General features: G+C 36.8%; 1 protein-coding gene across 17 annotated transcripts in view; it reads right to left on the minus strand.

Annotated features, from left to right (window-relative positions):
• ACBD5 (acyl-CoA binding domain containing 5) overlaps positions 1–24,588 on the minus strand; it is a 40,373-nt gene that overhangs the window by 7,822 nt on the left and 7,963 nt on the right. For 8 of the 17 annotated variants that reach the window (XM_070600867.1, XM_008535170.2, XM_070600869.1 and 5 more), the window contains exons 5-11: positions 19,791–19,905; positions 19,661–19,693; positions 14,940–15,074; positions 13,826–14,029; positions 12,951–13,057; positions 8,068–8,335; positions 4,456–4,655 (exon numbers count right to left, since the gene is read on the minus strand). In XM_070600867.1, coding sequence (XP_070456968.1) covers positions 4,456–4,655; positions 8,068–8,335; positions 12,951–13,057; positions 13,826–14,029; positions 14,940–15,074; positions 19,661–19,693; positions 19,791–19,905 — 1,062 coding nt within the window. The remainder of the gene's footprint in view (positions 1–4,455; positions 4,656–8,067; positions 8,336–12,950; positions 13,058–13,825; positions 14,030–14,939; positions 15,075–19,660; positions 19,694–19,790; positions 19,906–24,588) is intronic. The other 9 variants (XM_070600873.1, XM_070600870.1, XM_070600875.1 and 6 more) reach the window with 2 other exon arrangements.

Here is a 24,588-nt window from a genome sequence, read left to right on the forward strand (position 1 = left end):
CTGTGTTTTGTTTTTTCTGTGGTGAGTACTGTGAGTTTTTAAATGAAAAGTATAAACTAAGCAGAAAAATTTCAAACCAATTAAGGAAACTTACATTCTTATTTGGCTCATCCCACACACAAGTTTACTTAGGCTAGTTGTTAGAAACTTATTACTCCAGTTTCTCCATTTATTATAACTTTAGAGAAATGGTGTGAAGATTAATGAGATCATTCATTCACTTATTTAGCAAACATTTATTGAGCATCTATTCCATACTAGTCACCATTCTAGGCATTAGAGATAAAGCTGGGAGCAAATGATAAAAATTGCTGCCCTAATACAGCTTACACTCTAGTGGAGGGATTCAGATAACAAATAGGCCGATAAAATATACAGTATGTCAGGTAGTGATAAATGCAAATAAAACAGAAGGGAGATGGGACATGTTGGATGAGGGGAGATTTGGGAGTAATTTTAAATAGTGGTCAGGGAAGGCTCTGCTGACATTTGAGCAAAGATTGAAACAAAAGAAAATAGTAAGCTCTGTGGCTAAGTGGAGGAACAGCCTTCTGTACAGAGGGACTGGCAAGTGCAAAGACCAGGGTGGGAGGGATCCTGCTGCAAGATCAAGGACAGCCAGGCAGCCAGTGTGCTGAAGTAGAGTAGGAACAGCAGGAAGTGTGCATGTGAGTGGGGTGGGGGAGGGTGAGGAGGCAGGCTTTTAAATGTCCTGGTTAGGGGTAATATGATTTCAAGGACTCTGGTATGACTATACCTTACAGGGAAAACTAAATTAGTTGCCTCTGGATGTTGCATTAGTCCTTACAGACCATTAGGTGTTAAATAGTTCCAATTCCAGGATACTCAAGTTGCAAATGCTCAAAGAATCTTGAGAAGGTAATCATTTTTATGGTATTAGTTGTAATAGTACCTTGTAGGCATAACAATATTTAACTAAGAGATTCTCCAGACTTCAAGGAATAAAGCGTAGAATTACAAAACTGGGCTCCGAGGTATCTGATGACTTACCCAAGGTCACACTCGTCAGTGTGATTTAGAACAGATCTCGAGGTGATGGAATCCCAATGTGACGACACAACTATTCTCCATTAAAGCTACAACTACTGATACATACTAAGCGTGAATCAGAACTATTCAATGGAACTACGAATGGATTTTTTTCTCAGTAATAAATGGCTTGAAAAGGCAAAGGAAGATTCCTAAAGACCCCTGCTTACAGCTAAGAAGTGACAAGCACTACCTGTAAAATAAGCCTTGTGACTTGTTGCTTTAACGATATTTATGCTTACCTATTGTGAAAAAAATTTCAATGACACTTGTTAAAGCACAATTAGGCAGACTTTATTCAAGGGAGAAGGGGCTATTACTATAGGTGTAGGGACCACTGCAGTGGGCCAGAGAGATGGGGATCAATTCCCAATAGAGCACAGGCAAGTGGGAACATACAGGAGGAGCAGGGTGGGGATCAGCGGAAGGGAAATTGCTCAGAGGAGCCATCAAGGGGGAGGGAGATTCTGGCTGCACCGACCCAAGAGGATTCATGGCAGAAGACAGGCCAGGGTGATCACATACTATCTGGAGGACGTGGAGCATGAGGAGCCCCATCAGACATCAAGGGTGGGCGGTTCTGGATAAACTGACTTATTAGCAGGGCTCCTAAAGCTGGATTTCATAAGGAAGAAGTGAACAGATGGGCCTCAGAGAAGGTTCAGCTGAAGTCTGGTCAAGCAACAAATCTTTGTCAATATCAAGTAGCTTTTATGTAGCTTTTACATATTTAGAAATTCTATCTATCATTTTATAGCTAGGTTAAAATAAGGACTACTAAATTTTTTTGAAAATCATTTTGAAAGGAAAAATCTCATACAATAGTAACTGTTGCAAAGAAAATACAAAATATAAAGAAAATATAAGTTAGGTCCTCTGTAAGGCTGTGAACTTCCTGAGAGGAGAAACCAAGCTGTCTTACTATTGTTGTTGTCATCATCTTCATCTCATGTGACAATACTTAAGAGCTTAATAGGTTCCAGGCACTCTACCAAGCATCCTATTTCATCCTCTGAATAAGCCTATGAGGTAGGCATTATTAATACTTCCATTTTATAGATAAGGAAACTGAGGCACAGAGTAGTGAAGTAACCTGACCCAATATCACACAGTAAGTGGTAGAGCCAGGAGTTGAACCCAGTAGTTTGCTTCAGGGTCTGAGACACTGTGCTCTCTCTCTTTTCATTTTTGAGTCCATTGCCTAGAAAAGTATCTGGAACACGGCCATTCAACAAATATTTATTGAGTGAATGAATCTAGGGAACTATTTTACAAAAAAAATAATATATCTCAGGCAGTTTATTGAGGTGAAAAGTACATCACGTGAGAAATCAGGAAACTAGTTACAGATCTGGCTCTGCCACTCAGCTTCCTTGTCTGCTGAACTAAGGGAACTGAACTAACTTTCTTTCAGTTCTACAGTCTACTACTATTCTACCATCAATTTATTTCTTTTCTTCATCCAGACGAATTATGCAAACTTTAAGGGGAAAAGTCCTTAACATGTCAGAATCTTTAAGTTTGCTTTTATGGAAGACATGAATGAAAAAGAACACTTCTGAAAAGAAACAGCAAAAGAATTTTTAGCAGAATCTCAATACCATTGAAGACATTAAACAAATACAAAATATTCTTTTAAAAAATCACAGAACAAGAAAATACAGACTACTGTAAAAATAATGCTCAATAGTACTAAATTAACAAATGAGGTTTCCTACCCATGTTAGCTCTTTTTTGCTTCCTTTAAGGTAGTTCTGTACTAACCTAGGGATAGTTTGATGGGATTCTTAGGCCTTAAATACATTTTATTTCTCAAGCTAATATAGAAAAGTAGAATTTTTTTTTTTCCGCTAAGTAAGATTCACACTGAGCTAACATCTGTTGCCAATCTTCCTCTTCTTTTGCTTGAGGGAGATCAGCCCTGAGCTAACATCTGTGCCAGTCTTCCCCTCTTTTGCATGTGGGTCACTGCCACAGCATGGCTGACGAGTGGTGTATGTCCACACCCAGGATCGGAACCTGCAAACCTAGGCTGCTGAAGTGGAGCATGCTGAACTTAACCACTGGGCCAGCCCCAGTAGAATTTTCTTATTAATGAAAGATACAAATCAAATGGTTTGATATCAACAACCTACACTTACCTCCACAAACGAGATGTCACTTATTTAAGGCACTATTCTTTTTTATCATCATAGACCCTGCTGAGAATCTGATGGAAGGCAATAAACCCTCTCTCCTCAAAAATGCAAAATCAAACAAAACTTTGCATATTATTTTAGGATGTTCATAGACTAAGAAAAGTCTACAGATTCATAATCTATGTAAGATAAAATGTAATCAAGGATCATTGAGGTACATATAATTGAGAAACCTTGTGAGAATTTGAGTAAGTCACTTATTAGGTAAAGGGTAAGATATTCACAAAGGTTGTTTAGAAAGCCTACAGTATTAGTTTCTTTACATAGATCTACATTTAATGTGTTCATCTTGCAATGGAAGCACATTTTGTTTGATTAATCCCTACAAATTCTTCTTAACATCTGTTACAATAGGATGCTTCAACGTTGTGTAATGTTTGAAGCTAGGTCAGACAGCCAGGCTAGTTGCCTCTTTCTTTTCTCCAACCAATGTTACTAAAGGAGGAACTAGTCAGGGGACACCTACTAGGGGCAGAACACTAGCAGCCGTGTGAAAGTGCTGCATCTGAGTCCAGGGACTATCACAGCCCGGTCAAGACTAAGAACCAAGTCCAACTGTCCCTGCCTATGATCCATATTCCCTTCTTTTAGTAACTCCTCCATATTCAGCAGCCTAGCTTTATTCAGCACGGGACAGCAATCTGCCATAGCAGAAACAGCACTGCCCTGGGAAACCAGATGTCTGGGTTCTGCTTGAGTTTCTGCAACTGAACAGCAGTACTGCCTTTTCAAAGGTCTAACACCCTTGATTTTCACGGTCAAAACAACAGTGGAGGTCAAATTATAACTCTACATTCCTCTCTGGCTTTGAAGTTTTGATCCTAAAACTAATTTACACTAAAGAATTAATAACAATATATTATCTCTACAACATTTTAAAAAGACGTCAAGATAGAGGACAATGCTTACTACAAAGGAATGACTCTTCAATGATGAACTCCAGGGCATTAGTTATGTCTCTTTGTTAGTTCCTCAAACTGCACTACTTACCAGCTCTTTTTCTTTTAATACCAAACACCCTACTCCTGCCTCCAAAATGGTACAACTAACTTTACTCTAAAAATTTTCTAAAAGATCTTCCTTTATTTTTTAAAAAATCACTAAATTACATTGATTTGTGTAAATCTGATCAAGACAGAAGACAATTACATGCTGTTTCACAGGATCACTAGCGGAAGGAGGAGATAAGACAAATTCAGAAGCTTACTTGCGAAGCCGTCAGTGTTTCCAGTTTATGAAGTCTCTGAAGGACATTCTGCATGTCCTCCTGCAGTCGCATGAGCACGAGAGCGATCTGCTCATTGAGGGTGCCTCTTGACCCTCTGTCTGAACCCCAGCGTTCTCCATCACCTCCACTTCCCACTTGCCGACCCTTGGCTCCTTCGCTCAAATGTTGCATCCTATGCCCTATTTTAAGAGAGCAAATAAGTTAGTTTTAAATAATTCTTATAAAAGCAGAAACAGCGTGCTTTATTCATTTCCCTCTGTTATTTCTTTGCTATCTAAATCTCCAAAGTGGAGTGGAAGCAATCAGGAAATACAAAAATTATTGGGATCAAAGAAGCAGATATATAAGCTTCTATTTATATTGATATATTCTAAATTTTTTCTTGCTAAGGCTTTATAATGCACTTAATATACTAGGACAGAACTAAATGCATATAATTCACAAATAATATAGATATTTGCGGTGCATTCTCAAAAATTCTTTACCAATGAGGTAACAAGATTGAAAACATTTGAAGACTGCTTCTTTAGAGTACTAAAAGCTACACTAAATAGCTATGTTTTCCTTTTTGGTCATTTTTGGTTTCATCACATTGTAAGCCTCCTAAAATGTTTTTAAATGTGCTTTTTAATTATAAATTCCATTATAGTATAAAGATACTGAAATCTCACTACTACTAAGATTTTGTTATATCCATCCATTCTTTTTTCTTTTTTTTTTTTTAAAGATTTTTATTTTTTTCCTTTTTCTCCCCAAAGCCTCCCAGTACATAGTTGTCTATTCTTCGTTGTGGGTCCTTCTGGTTGTGGCATGTGGGACGCTACCTCAGCGTGGTCTGACGAGCAGTGCCATGTCCGCACCCAGGATTCGAACCAACGAAACACTGGGCCGCCTGCAGCGGAGCGCGTGAACTTAACCACTCGGCCACGGGGCCAGCCCCCATCCATTCTTTTTTCTATGCGTATATTTACAGAATTGGCCTTACCCCTTGTACATGATTTTGTATTCTACTTTTAAAAAATATTATATTTATCTGTCTCATTAAATTTTATTCCAAAAACACTGAAATGGCTACATAAATTCCCTATTAAGACCATGAAGTAATAATTTACTCAATTATTCTCCACCTTCGGATAGTTAAGACAATTCCAAATAACATTGCAATGAATGTTTTTGTATATAAAGTCTTGTCCAAATTTCTGCTTATTTCTTTAGAACAGACCAATTCAAAGAGAAGAATTACTGGGTTAAAGGATAACAACTTTGTAGAGGTTCTTACTGAGTGTTGCCAAGTTATTTTTCAGAAAGGCTGAAACAGCTTTATATTGCAGTGTATAAAAAGTACTACCATGTTACCCTACCCTTGCAGAAATGGAATATTACAAGTTTTTACATGCTTGCTAATATAACGGGTAAGTGGTGTTTGTTTTGTTTTAAATAATAAACAGGAAATTTTATACCTCATTGCTCTTTGGTGTCCTGGAACCCTAGAGCAGTAGCATTCCCAAAGCTGAACTTGCATCAGACAGAGTTTGGGTTTTAAGAGCAATGGAATTGGAGCTGTTTGCCAAGTTAGACCCAGAGACTACAGTGAAGGGCTTGATGCTGTTTCCAAGATGACTTCTCCTCTTGCACCAGAAGGAAGCAAACTCTGAAGTGATCCTTCACGAAGGAATCTTCATGCTAAGGAAGTACTCGCATCTCTGCTCACTTTACTATATCCTGTGTAATATTCAGCTTTCAAACCAGCCTTCACAAAGACAGGATTAAGCAGACCATTGTCATGGCATGGTAATCCCACCTCCAGTCACTCCGTCCAATTACCCTAGTTTTTTCCTTCGGAGCACACATCACCATTTGCAACATATCCGAATGATTTCCTTGTTCACTGTCAGCTTCCCTTCCCTAGAAGGTACGCTCCAGGGAAGGAGGGACTTTGTCTCATTCTCTACAGCATACCTGGACCCCAAACAGAGCCCGACAAACAACAGATGCTTCCTAATATTTGTACGATGCTGCGGCAGATTTACTATGAAGCTTGGGAAGCCTGACTTCAGAGTCTGCCACGTGGACAGGCCCCTGTGACTGCTGGCAGCTGCAGCACGGTGCAGGTGGGGTGAAGCCAGGTTGTAAATACGAAGCCTTTTTATAAACCATTTTGGTAAATTGCCTCGAGAAAGGGAGCTGAATCGAAGGCTCTAGTAATATGCTGTGATCCTTCTTTTCTTAGGTGAATATTCACAATTTTGTATGTATTCAAATGGCTATTTTTTAAACTATAATTTTAATACTATTGATTCTTTTTTTTTCCTGCCACATCTTCATTTGTTTTATTTTATGTAGATTTTTTTCAACCAGATATACAGATAATCCTTTAACTTTTTATGACCTCATGAAATTATATGGGGACTTTCCTTTTTTTTTCCAGCTGTACAACGTAATGATTCAATAGTTGTATATATTGAGAAATAATCACCAAATAAGACTAGTTAAGATCCATCACCATACAGTTACAGATTTTTATTTCTTGTGATGAGAACTTTTAAGATTCACTGTCTTAGCAACTTTAAAATATGCAAAACAGTATAAATAACTATAGTCGCCATGCTGTACATCACATGACTTATTTTATAACTGAAAGTCTGTACCTTTTGACCCCCTTTACCCATTTTGCGCCCCCTCGCCCCACACCCAACTCCACTTTTGCCTCTGGCAACCACCAATCTGTATCCATGAGCTTGTCTTTTTTTTTTTTTTTTTCAGATTCCACATATAAGTGAGATCATATGGTATTTGTCTTTCTATTAATTCTCCTTTTTGACAGTATCTATTCATTCCTTACTGTGAACAGTCATAAATTAATATATTTACTTTCCTTCCCCACTCAACTCTCTATTACTCGATCACATTACTATTCTTAACATTTACTTTTTATTGTCAAATATTCTTTTATCTCTATTACTTGACTTGTCAGCTTTAAATGATGTCTTTTGACTTAAGTGGGGAAATGTGGAAAAGACAAAGAATTCAAATTTTTACCTATAGTAGGAAAAAGAAGTAGCAGCCCAGTTGGAGCAACCAGTAAGCGACTGTTCAGGGGAGTGACAGAATATAAATTAAGCTACTTGAAAAAACTGCATAAAAGATGTAGAAATAGAAATGTTGGGGCTGGCCCTGTGGCTAAGTGGTTAAGTTCGCGCACACTCCGCTTCAGCGGCCCAGGGGTCTGGATCCTGGGTGCGGACATGGCACTGCTCATCAGGCCATGCTGAGGGGACATCCCACATGCCACAACTAGAAGGACCCACAACTAAAATATACAACTATGTACTGGGGCGATTTGGGGAGAAAAAGCAGAAAAAGAAAAAAAAAATGTTTTCCCCCATACCTTCAGAGAACACACTATTATGTCTGTGGAGTCAAAGGACAGAACTAGACAAAAAGAAAAATGGTCAGATGTTATGGAAGGATAACTTTTAACATTCCCTTTGCAGAATGATAGTTCTAATGCTGCTTCTATCTAGAACCTTCCCATTTCACTAATTAGTTTAGACAGATAGTCAGTGAGAACAAAAAAGAAGTAATACACACCTCTCCCTCTTCTGACATTAGAGAATTCCTCATTTTCTCCACCCCGTTTCTCACGGTGTGGTGCCCCAGTGTTACTTCCGCCATCTTCTCCTCCATGCTTTACTTCACCTTTTCCTTCGACTGCTGCCACCTGCACATCCCCAACGTTGCCATTTCCAGGAGATATTTGAACAGCTTCCGGAAAACCAGAATTTTCCAAGGGATGATTGGGATCACCACCCAAGTAATACCGAAATGGTCCATTGTTTGATGTAATGCTATCTAAAGACTACAAATTGAAAACAACACTTAGTTAAAAGCCATAAACATAAATTATACACCATGTATTTTTATGATAATAGAAGAATTACTGTTTTTCTAAAGTGTTTTTCATGTTATTATAGGAAATATTCTTCTTCTAAAAAATTTTTTCAATGCATATTCTGCATCCTATATGTAGGGAAGAAATGGGATAGGAATGATTCATCCATGAGCAAAGAATTGAGAAGTTCTGGCAGTGAATTGTTCTTGTGAGTCAGTCATTCATCCAACAAACATTCAAATGTCCACTCTTTTCCTGGTTACTATGCTTACCTCTAGGGATACTATGAAGAAAGAGATAGAATCCTTGCCTGCAAGAAGCTTCAAGGCTTAGTAAGGGAGTCAAGAGAAGTAAGATTATAACATAGATAAGAGGTACAAAGATATACAAACAGTGCTACAGGAGCTCACAGGAGGGGTGACTAACTCACCCTGGGGTTGGATGGAGGCTTGGTCAGAACATGCTTCCTGGAAGAAATGATATGAACTAAGTCTTGAACAAATGAGTATAAGCCAAGTGAAAGTTCTGGTAATGATAACAGCATGAACCAATAGAGTAGGAGCAGGATAGAGGATGATTTGAGAACTTTGAGATTACAGAATCAACAGGACTTAAAGACTGAATGTGGGGAGTAAAGGGAAGGAAAGCCTAGATGGGTTTGTAACACTCACGAAGATAAGAAATACAGAGGATAAGGAGGTTTCAGGGAGACAGAGACAATGGTATAGTTACAGGTAAGTGAAAACTGAGGTTCCTAGGCAAGATGTCTAACAGGGCAGTTAGAACTCAGAAGAGAGATCTAGGTTGGAGACATCACCTTGAGAGTCATTAGCATGTGAGTGGTGATTGAAACCACGGGAGTAGTAACCAGGATATATGCCTGAAGAACACCAAATTTAAGCGGTCAACAGAGGAAGAAAAACTCACAGAGGAAGCCCACAAGGGGCCTAAGAGGTCCACCTAAGAGTTTAGGAAACTCTTAAAAGAATGGTGTGATGGAAGCCAAAGGAATATTTTCAAGGAGAGAGTAGCTAATATTATTTAATGATATTCAAGTGAGATAGGAACTGTAAAGCATCCATGCACGTTAGAAACAAAGGCATGTTGGCACGTATCTGAAGGGAACAAATACAATGAATGAACACAACCAAGAGAAAGCCTGGCCATGAAGGGAAGGAGAGAGACACGTTAGGGGGTATCACAAGGCTGAGGGAGCATTTTCTTTCAAAGATGGAAGGGATATGTATATGTGTACAGCTAAGAAGAAAGAACTAGAAAAGGGACAATGGGTGGCAACGGTCTAGAGGGTATGAAAGACGAATGTCTCCAAAGAGGTGGGAGGAATCTGCTACAAAGGAGAGAAACTGGCCTTGGATGGGACAACATGTCTTTCTCTGAGGGGGGAAGAAAGGTGCCAAGGACTGAATGGGTGCAGCTTACAGTCAGGAAGGTAAAGAAGCAAGTGGCAAGGCACAAGGCTGAAGGAGTAACAACCTAATGGCTTCTATCTTCTCAGTGAAGCAGAAAACAAAATTATTTGATGAAAGCAAGGAAAAGGTGGGATGGGACGAATGAGTATCAATGCCCTACCCACATCACCAGTCTGTCAGAACCCTAGCTTCTTATGCTTTAGGTGCTGCTCAAAGTGTGGTCTGCAGACAAGCAGCACTGGCATCAACTGGGAGCTTGTTAGAAATGCAAATTCATGGGTCCTACCGCAGACCTGCTAAATTGGCAACTCTGGCATTGAGGCCCAAGAATCTGCTATAACAAGCTCCCAATTAAAGTTTGAGAAGTGCTGCTTAAGAGATAAGAAGAATGTGTAAGACAAAGGGGGAAAAAAAGCTAAAATGTTTCTTTTTCTTATTCTCTTATCTTAGAAATCTAACACACCTGACAAAATTCCAAGTGCACCAGTACGCTTTGGTAAACGGGCATCAGATATATATGTGTATATATAAACAACCTCCAAGTCTCTATTTCAGTTTCAGAACGGTACTTCCAAACCATTATCTGTTCCACTAAATGATTATTCTAGAACATGGTTTGTTTTTAGCTTCTGCAAAGCAGTAATAGCTAATAATTCAATCTTTCAAAATTTCAACTTTTTAGAAAGGGATCTATAAGCTACTCAACTTTATTTAAAGTGGACTTAAAACAAAAAGTGTGAAATAAAGAAAACTGACTTTCTTTTCAACAATAATTGTTTAAGTGAGATGAGGCCCTTGAAAGCAGGAGCTCCTCCATGAACTCAGAGATTTAGCAAAACCAATGGGACGCAGTGCTTTCAGACCATAAACCCGAAGGAAAGGACAGAAACCAAGAAAGTATTGTATACAGCAAGGTAAAACCATTACTATATTCAAAAAGCATTACTGAAATCCTGAAAATAAAATTCCAATACTTACACTTTAAAAAAAAATGATTTGTTACAGATCATCTGTCATGGATAAAGAAGTTGAAAGTAATATTATTTAAGACTGAGCTTAGATTAACAATAGGTCAGGTAACAATAAAACAAGATTTTAATTATACTAGCAGACTGGCTAATACCTCAATGGATAAGATCCAGAGATGAAGCTTGGGGACAAAGTACATAGTGGCTATTTAGAACAGGTAATAAAAGAAGTCATAAGGCAGGAGACGGTGCAATTGTACGGAGAACATAATTAAATTCAACATTCTCATGGAAGAAGAAAAAAGAAAAGAAAACTATTACACAGGCAACATTAGTTGGAACATAAAATACAAGTAAAAAGAAATATTCCAGACAACTATAATGCTCATTTTAAAATGTATTATGGACAATTTCAAACCTACTAGAGTAGAACATCAATCCCCCAGCCTCAGCAATCACCACTGCAGGGCCACTCCTGTTTCATCCATTACTCCCACGCCCATCCCCAGTGAATTACTCTGAAGCAAATCCTAGACATCATATTATCAGGCTAAACACTTCACTGCAACAAGATAAATAAATCAAAGATTAAAAAAATATTGCTTACTCCGTGTGTGTATGTGTATGGGGGTGTGGTGCTATGCTTAACTGATACCTTCAAGAGGCTATTATAAATTTTTAAAAATACTTTTATAAGTGAAAATTAAGAAGAAAAGGAAAATGTTCAAATCACAATAGACAAACAATAAATGTGACATCAGCTGTCCACAAAAAGAACTTGAAAAGCACCTTGATTCTCAAGGAATTCAAAATTGATAGTAGAGATTAAATACATTTTTAAAAGAACCCACCTAGGAAATTTGTGGATGACAATCTATAATTAACCTAGATTTGGTGAGCGTGGTGATGAGGTGAGGCTGTATCATATCTAAGGATTCCTTCAGGAAGGGACATCTGAATCAGGGTTTAAAGGATGTGCAGAAGTTCACTCGGTGAAAGGGGAGGAGGTGCATTCCAGCAAAATGAATGCAAAGATGCTGATGCTGGAGGAGAAAAGGGGAAGGGACGTGACATATTAGAGGAACAGAGAAGGCAACCAGGGTGGGTGCCGAGCAAAGCCCAAACAGGAGGGTGGTGTTAGAGACCGAGAAGGAAAGCAGGAGTCAGATCAGGCAGGGCCGCAGGAGGCATTTTAGTCCATGAACTGATTTAGAGAGAAAATAGGAGCAAACCTAGAATTTAGTAGCCAGATATTTACTAAGATCAGTCCTCATCTGGTCTTTTTTTCACTAACCTTCCTTAAACAATCTTTTTAAGAGAAAATAAAAGGGAATCTGGATTTTTATCACTTTTCATTTTTCACTAATTCCAGCTCATTCTCAGTTTGACCTCCTTACCATTGAAGACCATCTCTGCTACTCATTTGTGTTTGACCTTAGTTAAAAAGTATTTTGTGCATGTGTTTTTAAAATTTGAGAAAGCCAAGAGGTAAGTTTAATTGCATTATGAAATGGAAAAAAAGGGGAAAACACAAAGAGAAACAGTTAAAATCATTACTTTAGGGAGGCGAAAGATAAATGGTTTTCTATAAGACTCACTTGAACTGTGTTAGAACAGGAGTGGGGAGAGAGCGGGGGAGGATGCAAAAACACGAACATAAATACAGCTGTCAAAACCACCGTAGTCATTATCAGAAAGAGGTGTCACAGAGAACAAAAATATTCATATATTTTTAATAATTTTTTTCAAATGTTAGCTTCCAATACTACGTCTTAATTAACTGAAATTTGAAAAGTATTTCCACTCAAAATCTCAGTTCAACACATTACAGTCAATGTGAAGAACTGATTTGTTTGAAAACTATTCAATTTTCTTGAATGTGAATCAATGTTTCAAACATAGGAACTAGTGTAAGTTTATCCTAAGCCTCTCCATCCCACCTCTCTCAGAATATTTACAAATATATTATAAATTATAATGTTTAAATATTATTATTTTGAATATACAAGAATTTTATATACTTTTAAGTTCACAATAAATAATTTAAAATATAAATGTTTAAACATTTTAGAGGTATGTTTTCAAAGTGATGAAGAGCACGCACATCTCCTATAAACAGAAATTATATACTCAATTCTGATATACCACTTTGAAAACTTACCAATCAAAAAATATCATTTTTACCTCTTCTTGTCCAAATTGCTCCATCGAATCACAGTAAACCTCACTGTCTGAATCACTCGTCAAATGCTGAATCCCTGAAACATCTTCAATGTGCTCATCGTTTATATCTAAACATGAAGAAACATCCAGGTAGAGTAATTATTCTCTAATTGAAGAAAAATGCATTTATTCCATTTTCAAAATGTATCAGCTCTAAATTATTTTCATACTAGGAGACAAATTTGATTTACTGAGCCACACTTTTTTCTTTTAACTTACTGAAACTTCAAATTTAACTGATAATTTTTACTGGAAAAGATTAAAAAGTATCTCATCAAGGATTTATACAAACACACTGTCCAGATCAAACCTTAACAGAACTTAATAACCTTATAAGAGAAAACTAATTATCAGCTACGAGGACTCAATTTGGATGCAATGATGCAAGTGTGTTGCTACATTAAGAAATGGTATTTCTTGGTTTCTCGACTGAATTGCATCAGTGTTAATAATTCACCAAATACACACCATAGGCTTACCCCTAAAGCCCTAGGATATGAAAAGACTATAACTTATCTTTCCGATTGGAGAACAAAGTATTATATAATCAGAGGTTTCACTTAAAAGAAAAGTCAGGAATAAAAGCAAAATTTTCAAAATTTTATTTTAAAATCCCATGCAAAAACACAATAAAAAAAGACTTAAAAGTATAAAAGCCCTGGCCCTAATTCACTGTCTTTCAAAGATATAAAGAATTATAATATTAAAAAGCCCTAAGATATTACTGAATAAGAGGTTTCTTAAATTCTAAATTGCTCCTAAATATTCTAAAATTATTACAAGAATATTTTATTCCTCGGAAAGAGACTGGAGAAATCACTATCATGGGACCATACCTTGATGAACGCAGACAGTGGTTTCCCCCGTTGGCTCCAAGTTTGGATCTACAGGTTGCACTTCTTCAGCGCTTCTGCCGTTCAGGGAAGAAGGGGCATGAATATCATTCTGTACGTCCTGAACAAGGTTGTCTTTCTCATAGCCGTTAGTGACGACAATTTCCAAATTCTTATGGTCTGAGGATTTCTTCATCATTTTCTTATCTTTTAGGTGAAAATGGAGAGATTCATAAAAGTTCACAGTAGGTCAACTTCTGTATACTGTGTTCTAACACCAAGTAGTCATTTCCCCAACCCACCATAATCCCTTTGAAGGGTTTCCTACTTGGATCAGAGAGATGGTGTGCTCCCTGTAAAGGGGTTTATTACACGCTGAGAGCTCACCCAAACTGTGTTGGTTTCAAAACTGCTGCAGTTCCCTGTGAATTTTCTAGAACCCCTTCTAAGAGATAATCTCTCAAGGTCTTCACACTCCCTCAGCATAGGCAAATTGTTCTATGTACCCAGCAGTACAAAGGGGTCCAAATAGCCAAAAAAAGATCTTTCAAAGAAGGTTCTATTCACCATACCTTACTGGAAAGTGAAGGTAAAGTTAAGCTGTGTGGTTTGTTTTAGTGTCTTTCTTCCTCCCCTTTCTAAGACAGTCTTCCCAAGAATTACTGGTATTCTTACTAACAAGGCCCTCTAATGCAGTACCCCATGATTCCAATGTTCCCTCTTTATCAAAACTTCTGCCTATATCCTATTCTCTGGATTCCATTTTATTCTTGACAAGATATGGAAAGTTTAACTTCTCTCCTCTCCTTGGTAACACATGCATATTCATATTGGAAACAATACCTTAAATGAATATATTTCTAATGCAGCATTTCAGGTATGACATTGGGAGGATGGCCTATTCTCGCTGGCCTTCAACAGACATCTGTTCCATCTGAGCATAAGGCTGGCTAACCCTACACTCTGCAGCAGAGCTTCTGGTCCACAGCAAACCTGCTTGGAGGGTCAACAGCCCATTTCCCACCATACGCATAACACACGTCAAATCAGCCCAAACTTCTCCACGTCCTTTTATCTTATCTAATGTAAAATTATTAGCCCATCGTTCAAAGATTACCATTATCACTTTGTTCTGCTCCTTTTACTTCTTCTTGGGCCTCTTCTTCCTCAGACTCAGCTCCACTATCACTGCTTTCAGCTTTACCATTAATAGTTTTGGCATTTGGAGTAGAAGTTAGAACATTACCAAGATCTAAAATACAAAAATGACCACTTAATCTCTAATGCTGTAACATGACACTGCTGCAATTTACAAATAATACTGTAACTTACAAATAACTAAAAAAATGATTTTGAAGTAAAAAGTTAGAATTTTGATATGTAATTAATAGTATTCTTTTGACTATAAATATACATACATTACATAAATAGACAAATTCCTTCAATTATCAGTTTACAACAAAAATGATAAAGCTGTCTTAAATCATTCCTGAACAAGGCAGAGGATAAATTATTTTTAAGTTAACATCAATCAAAATGGTAAAGTTAGAGATGAATGATCTTCTTTATAGATGGTACATGAAGAGACAGTCGCTACATGCTAGCATGCTGAAAACATAAATATAATATTATTGGGCCTAACAACAATATTATCAATATTATAGTTGGACTACATCTAAAAAATTTTTTATCCTTTTATTACCTCTAGGGTTTCAGGTGCACAACTTACATTATTATGTCTTTATACTTAAACTCTTTTTTTAAAGCATCAATAAATGTGATCAATCACTTAAAAAGGCAAATTGTCCTACTGCCCTAAGTCATATCTTAGAGTAAATATAACAGGGTTTCTCAAACGTAAATGTGCACAGGAATCACTTGAGAGCTAGTTACCACGCAGACTCTGAATCAATAAGTCTGGGGTGACCTAAGGTTCTCCATTTCCATAAAGCTCCCCTATGATGCCAATGCGGCTGGTTACTGGACCACATCTTGAGATATAGGGTATTACATTTCCACCAATTCTTTAAGACAAAAAAGCCTCCCAAGTGGCTACTGGCCAAAACAGTGGTCTTCCTCCATAAACTTTTGGGCTTTATTTTCACTTATACAAAATGCATTTTGGATGCTTCCCTGCATCCCAAATAATATATTAAATTTCAAAATCTCCGTACACCTTAAACAGTCAAGCCTATGTTCTTATTTAAGTCTACCGAAGCAACAGAACAAATGAGTAAAAATTCAGCTCTATCATAGGCATTGTGTTCTATTCTCTCTTAGAGAATCATGGTAGCAGCATAGTTTTGAATCTCCCTTACTCTCGCAGACAACCAGAAAAAGCAAGAACAACAACAATTAACAAAAAGACAAAAACACCCACCACCCACGGACATCTTCAACAAAACTAAGTACAGGGAAACCCCAAAACCCCTATCAGATGGATGGTTGTAGCAAAACTAATTGACAGCAGCAAAAGCAGCATCATAGCAGTTCTGTGATGAGAGTTACAGAAAGCACAGAGAATTACTAATGAGCTCTACTCAATATCTAAAAATCAATGAATGCAATACATCCTATTAACAGACGAAAGACAAAAGCCACGTGATTATCACAATAGATGCAGAAAAAGTACTTAACAAAACCCAACATTCTCGGGGCCAGCCCCATGGCCAAAAGGTTAAGGTCATGTGCTGGGCTGCCATGGCCCAGGGTATCCCCAGTTCGGATCCTGGGCACGGACCTAGCACCACTCATCAAGCCATGCTGAGGCGGCATCCCACATGCCACCACTAGAAGGACCCACAACTAAAATATACAACTATGGACTGGGAGGCTTGGAGGAGAAGGAAAAATAAAAAATAATTAATATCTTTTTTAAAAAAACCAACATTCTTTCATGATAATAATGCTGAAGAAATTAAGAATACAAAAGAATTTCCTCAAACTGATAAAGGGCATCTAAGAAAACTCACAACAAGCATCATTCTTTATGTAAAAAGACTGAATGCTGTGCTCCTAAAATAAGGAACAAGACAAAGATGTCTGTTTTTGCCATCTCTATTAAATACTGTACTAGAAGTTCCAGCCAGGGCAGTTACGCAAGAAAAACAAATAAAATGCATCCAGAGTGGAAATAAAGAAATAAAATGATCTCTGTTTGCAGATGACATGCTCTTACATGTAGAAAATCCTAAGGAATCTACAAAAAACCTTCAGAACTAATATACAGAGTAGTGAGGCTGCAGGATACAAGATAATTATACAAAAATCAATTGTATTTCTATAAGCTAATGATAAACAACTTAAAAATGAAATTAGAAAACAATTCAATTTACATAGCCCCCAAAAGAATGAAATACTTAAGAATACATTTGACAAAAGAAGGTGGAGGAATTACACACTGCAAAAGACAAAATACTGTCGAAAGAAATTAAAGATCTAAATAAACGGATTGGAAGACAATATTGTTGAGATGACAATATTCCCCAAAATGATCTATGATTCTTCGCAATCCCTATCAAAATCTCAATTGGCTTTTTTGGCAAAAATTGACAAGCTGATTTCTAAAATGTATATGGAAATGTGAGGGATCCAGAATAGTCAAAACAATCTTGAAAAAGAACAAAGTTGGATAGCTCATACTTCCTGATTTCGAAACTTACTATGTATGTATATGATGAAAAAGCCCATGCGACACAGATACATCTGTTCTACTGGACCTAAATGGCTACTTTTAACAAGATTCTTTGCTAAAACAAAAAAAAGTCAAGATTGCAAACTGTCTTGCAATCTGGCAATATCTTATAAAATTGCAAACACCCATCAAATACCCATATCCTTTGATCCAGCAATTACACTTCTAACATTATTTCTTACAGATAGACTTCCACATACATAAAATGACATTTGTACATGGTTACTTTCAGCAGCATTTTTTAAAGATCAGAAGAGGAAGCAATCTAAATGTCCGTTAGAAAGGTACACATTAAATAAATTACGGTGGCGGTCCACGTCCCTTACCACCCTTAGATCCAGATATGATTCGAAATCTAGACTTTTCTAATTTTGCAAAGGTCATACACCATATATACTGTATATTACACAACACCTTCAACAGAGTCTAGGCAGCTTTCACGAAAAAAAATTAAGATTTTTGCATATACTAAATATACTGTATATTATGTAACACCTTCGACAGGGTCTAGGCTGCTCTTACCAAAAAAAGATTAAGATTTTCGCAGTAAGGGGCTGGCCCCGTGGCCGAGTGGTTAAGTTCGCGCGCTCCGCTGCAGGCGGCCCAGTGTTTCGTTGGTTCGAATCCTGCGCGCGGACATGGCACTGCTCATCAGACCACGCTGAGGCAGCGTCCCACATGCCACAACTAGAAGAACCCACAACGAAGAATACACAACTATGTACCGGGGGGCGTTGGGGAGAAAAATGAAAAAGTAAAAAAAAATCTTTAAAAATATAAAAAAAAAAAAAAAAAGATTTTCGCAGTAAAACATATGAATAGTCTCACTAAATAGGATAAATAAAGACTTAAAATAGGCTCAAGTCATTTTAGGTCAGGGTTTGCTCCTCCATTAGTTCATGTCAGCATAGGTTTTGCTGCCAAATGAACAACAAAAAAACCTTTATCAAACTTTTTGAATTATTAAATTATAGCTAACGGATTGTGGACCTCAGCCTTCATTATTACTATTATTATTATTATTATTATTATCTCTTCTTTGTTTTTATAATTAGTTGTTTAAACATCTCTGCCTCTGGCCAGCATACTGGACACTATTAGCAGGTCCAGATTTACTCCCTTCTGCATCCTAACAACATGCTTTACACAGAGAAAATGCTTACTATTTTTTCTGAATTGAATAAGCATAGATAAGGAAGATTGTCTGTTAATATTTGACTCCTCTAGGCAAATCAGATATAGAGGGTGTGGTACAAGGTTATGCCCAGGAAGCAGTCACGATGAGTTACTACAGTCCACACAGGCTCTAGGCCTTATGACTGGATGAGACGATGACTGTTCTGAAACACTGTAATTTCCATCAATTAGTAAAAGATGCCTTGTAAATAGGGATGCCAGGAAAAAAACGGATACCATATATAGGATTTTCATCTAAAATGACTCTAATGGGCTCAGTCCATTCTGCTTTCTAAAAAACTTTAAAGAGCAAATGTTTACAGTCAACACCAGTATATCTGCATACTATTCAACTCCTGCTAGTACGTAAAACCTAAGCCTTTCAATTCTTCACTGAGAATTTTAGCTTGCTATGCTTTAGTTAAACCATACCGTAAACATATCTACTTTAAAGTTAGCTAGAAATCATTTCAGCGACAGTATTGCTAATATAATTCATAAAGCAAAATAGAAAATATGATCGTCAAAATAAAACTATGAATTGTGTTACAATTTTGTATATACTAAGTGAACCACCTGTCATCTTTTAATAACTTAAGAGTTAAAACTCAAGGGTTTATGGAGCTGGCCCCAGGGTATAGTGGTTAAGTCCAACACGCTCTGCATCTGTGGCCCGGGTTTGCAGGTTCGGATCTTGGGCATGGACCTATACCACTTGTCAAGCCATGCTGTGGCAGCGACCCACATACAAAACAGAGGAAGACTGGCACAGATGTTAGCTCAGGGCTAATCTTCCTCATGCAAAAAAAAAAAACTTAAAGGTTTATAGTATTTTCAAACTTTATGTAATGTGTTTGCTTGGAATGAAAACTCTTGAGCAAGAAGCTTATAAATTACATAAATTTGTGCAGAATTCTTTGGCATGTAAATTTTAAAGAAAATTTTTACATGGATTTCATTATTCCTACCTTCTAAGTATTTAGAGATTTTCTCCAGTCGGACTGGCATGTGAAAGTAAAAAAACAATTAGTCATATAAATATTAATGCATGCATAATGTGTCAGTTACGGAATTAAAAACTAGGTAAAACAGTCCAACCTGAGGTTAAATCAGAACTTCTGCCACTCTTTTTGTCCTCTACAATTTCATAAAATGGACCTATAACTTGTAGCAATTCTTCAACTTTCTCAGTCATGGGCATAGTTTCAAGAATCTGTAATTGAAAGAAACAAATCGTGTGAAACAACAAACAATCTGACCTACACTAGCATCAAATAATCTGATATTTACAATTTACTGATTGATAATTTTGAGACTTTAATTTCATTTATAGACTCCCAAAGTATCTATATTAATTACATACTTAATATATATACCCACCTAGAAAAGTTTCAAGAATATTAAAGATTTAAAATTGTTCTCATTTTGAAGGCTACTTTACATAAGCTTCATGTAAAGTTTTACACAATAATCAATAAATTATGCATTATGTTAAATAAAATACAAAACTGGGGTTAGTATAAAATTTTTACATCTGTTCTTTAACACTAAGGTAAATTTCTAAAAGGGCACAAAAGTAAAGTAGGAAATGATAACCACTTTCAGACACCTTCATAACTATGGGCCAATTTCGAATCATCAAATCTAAAGAGCAGGGTAAATTAACTGAAAAGGCATTCAAATAAATAGCTATCAACTGGTGACTGGTAAAAGAAATGACAGTATTTCCACATATGGAATATTGTGCAGATATTAATAAGACTAAGGTTAGCTTCGTGTGTGCTAATTGGAAAAATATCTATAATTTCTTTTTACATGCAAAAAGCCAGTGGCCACACAGTGTTTAATATGATACCATTATTAGTCTTGTCTCTCTTTAATAATAAAAGATATGTACATTAAAAAACCCAAACATCAAAAGAAGTATAAACTGAAAAATAAGTCTTCCTCATTCCCTCCATTTTAACTCTTTAGTTGTAATTACTTTTAACTGTATTTTGTAGATTGATTCAGAAGACATATATGTCATTCTTGCATATTTTTCAGCTTATATGCAGTTTTAAAGTGGCCATTTATATCTTTAAAATTAACAACCTTGGACTCATTCTCCCAGATTTACTGTTCATTCACTGCCTATCATTTTTTAAAAATTATTTTACTGAGGTCATATTGGTTTATAACATTGTGTAGTTTCAGGTGTAAATTATTATATATCAGTTTCTGTATAGAACGCATCGTGCTCACCACCAATAGTCTAGTTTTCATCTGTCATCATATATCTGTGCCCCTCTACCCCTTTTGCCCACCTCCCCACCCCTTTCCCCTCTAATAACCACTAATCTGTTCTCCCTTTATCCATGTGTTTGTTTATCTTCCACATACGAGTGCGTTCACTGCCCATCTTTCACAATAGAATGTAAGCTCAGTGAAAAAGGGCCTTCGTCTGTTTTTGATCACTCCTGTATTTCCAGTTAGAATTCTCAATTTCTGTTCAAACAACATGCTTTTATTTTTAAACTAGATACAGGAAAGACCATAAGTAGTCTACAGTAATCAGCAAATCTGATATGATTTTGAGCTGAGATACCCCCATCAACAGCACCATCCTGTGTGGCAGGGGGGGAGTAGGGGGGGGCGGTTTGTTGAGAGAGATTATATAGAATGAACTATGTTAACAATATCTGGTTTTACTGATTATAATTTAATTTCACAGCTCTTAGTAAATTATCGTGCTCTTTCCTATGCTGTTTATCACGCTAATTGCTGCTTCTACCAACCAATGGGAGTGAAAAGAATGCTTTAATCATTAAATATCTTTTTGCTAAAGATAATATTTGTTATTGTAAGGTTGGGGCCATTAGGGAGAGCATTTTTATAGCTTATGTCAGATATATGATTTATAATATATTTGGATTATAATAATAATTCCAAGAATTAGATTCAAACCAAAAACTGAAACTATAAGGTAATGTTTACTTTGACATGACGAAAGACACAGCTAATAAACGGCAGAGAGAGGATTCAAACACAAGTCAAACACATACACTGGAATAGTGTATATAAAGACTTGACTGAGCAGTATCTGGTAAGCCCACCACAGACCCCATCCTGACCTCCACCCAATACCTCCTTTGATCCTCCTCCAAACCAGATCTCTTTTGGTTCTCTCTCAATTAAAGACTAAAGTAGGCCAACTGATTCAGTGTTGAGTTTCTCATACCCCCTAAGGTAAGACAGTGAATTATGGACTTGAAATGCCAGAACTAAATAAATGGAGTATGTGCTGGTGCTAAGCAAAAATAAGCAGAGTAATTTTTCTTTCAGTAACCTAGAATTTCAGTGGTCAAGACAGTCAGGACAAATGGCCACAGCAAGATACGCCAGAATTTAAGAGGTTATTCTCTGAAGAAGAAACTTTCAAAACATAAAACCAAGAATGATCTTAGCCCTTTGCAAAATTCTCTCCCACACTCCAATGGTGAAATGAAAGAAATGGCACACACGCAAACACACATACACACACACACAAGATGTAGGCAGAGATAGAGAGAGACACAGACAGACAAGCTGACAGAGGAAAATCTCAGTCTAGGTAACTACTACTTATCCTCAGAGAAGATTTTATTTAAAGTGTAAGGTAATTAACTTAACTCAATTGGATTGTAACATCCTAATGAGGAATGTTTTAACAGAAAAATCTGGTAAGCTGCATGGACTCTAGAAAAGCAGCATCCACAGCACAGTAATTTTTCTAGGTTTATCAAACACTTTTCCCCAGTGAGAGACATCATTTCCATAAGATGAAAACATACTGGAAAGGTGGAGGTACACTGCACTGTAATGCAAAGACTACACGCCTCGGGCTGTTTTGCCAGATGAACATATCTCTTACAGCCATCCAAATCCCAGCGCTCTACTCCCTGTTCAACAGACAATCTTAGCAACACTAATCCAGTTTCTCAAGTGCCTCTGACACTTTGAGGAGTGTCCTATATCTCAATCCTGAGTAAGCTGATCACTAGAAAAGTGTATCGCTCACTGTAAGTTAAGAAATCAGAATTCTGGTTTTTCCCTAATCTCCAAAAGATGTTTATCATGAGTCAAGCCTTAAAAAGCAAATCAACCTTCAGTACTCAGAGAAGGCTAAAGTTCTAGACTTGTAGGGCTACAGACCAGACCCTTGGCCACGATAACTTCCAGGCCCCATCCCTGGAGACTCTGTTCTGATCCTCCATCTTAGTACAGTGATTACCCCATCCTCTCAGAAATCCTGAAGTAGTCAGTCTGGGGTGTGCTGGGGCATTTGTAGTCCTCTTTTACAAGGTCCCCAGGTGACTCTAATGTGCAGTCACAGAGTCGAGTACACTGATCTCTCTTTAAATTCAACAGACATAATGCACATTATTCAAGTACTGGCTGAATTTTCTGGAAATCCCCATAACATAGCCTATACAATTTGTACAGAAAATAGAATTTTACATTTTCTGCTGATTATGAATCAAAATAAACTTTATTTAAAGAAACATGTATTACATCCCAAACCACATTAGTTACTCTATTCCCTCAAAGCTAAAATCCTATTAAATTATTTTAAAAGAATTTTTGATTCCAGCAACTTTTTCAGTGATATTTCACTGGACAGTTTACAAATTATGAAAAGTGATTTTCTATAAAACATTGTTGTAACATATAAATTTAATAAGGTTCCTTAAACCCTTGACTGCAAAGCCACAGAATGAAATTTATAATACAAGAGTAATTCTAAAGAGCAATAGTACGGTGATTTGTGAACTATATTTGTGAACAAATTATGTGTAAAAACATAATTTGATGGCTGCTTCAGCTAGTAAATTATTTCAATTAGAAAAAGTCCCTTGGGCCAGCCCCGTGGCCAAGTGGTTAAGCTCCCACGCTCGGCTTCCGAGGCCCACGGTTTCACTGGTTTGGATCCTGGGCGTGGACGTGGCACCACTCATCAAGCGACACTGAGGTGGTGTCCCACATGCCACAACTAGAAGGACCCACAACTAAAAAAAAAAAAATATATATATATATATATATACACAACTATGTACCAGGGGGCTTTGGGGAGGAAAAGGAAAAATAAAATCTTTTAAAAAAAAAAGCTTAATAAAGAAAAAGTCCCGAATTGAGTAATCAAGTCTTTGGGATGATGTACTATCCCACATGATTATCTAGAAATACAGAATTTTATCTATCCATATCCACAAAGCTAAACTCTAAAAATAAAAGACTAATCAAATTTTCAATCTACAAATACCCTAATTTTAGATGTATCTCTAAAAGTTTACCATAAACTTATTATAGTCACAGTGATTAAAAGAAATTTTAAAAGTCTGAATGAAAATAGTTGGTGGATTCTTTTAATTAGAGTAGTTACAGAAATTTACAGGCACAGCAGAAGTATTTTAAAACAGCTAAAAGGCAGAAGCATAGTTTTAATCTCTCCTGAGGAAAAATAAAAAAAGAACACACATTGTTTCCTTCCCTTCTCACTTTAAACTGTGGCTACATCATTAATTAACAAAATTGGATAGGAAAAATGGGTAAATTTTATTTAATGTGTCACTTCAACTTTACATTACACAAGTGTGTCCTAAAAGTGATGACGATATTTAAGGTAAAGAAAAAGGAACAGATATCAAACCAAAAAGGCTTTAGACTGTCTCTCTCTCTCTCTGCTTTAGAAAGGTTCCTTTGTTGCTGTTACTGACATAGTTAACAGCCAAAAGAACTAAACTCTGCCCTCTGTTGTAAATAAACAAGGTCCACTAAAAAAAATCGGGAGAATGTAACAAAGGGCACAACTTTGAGCAGTATAGAAGAGATTAGAGTCAAAAAAAAAAAAAACCTAGGTTGAATCTACCGAATAAAA

Source organism: Equus przewalskii, chromosome 30 (genome assembly GCF_037783145.1).
Source record: "Equus przewalskii isolate Varuska chromosome 30, EquPr2, whole genome shotgun sequence".
NCBI classification, from domain to species: Eukaryota; Metazoa; Chordata; class Mammalia; order Perissodactyla; family Equidae; genus Equus; species Equus przewalskii.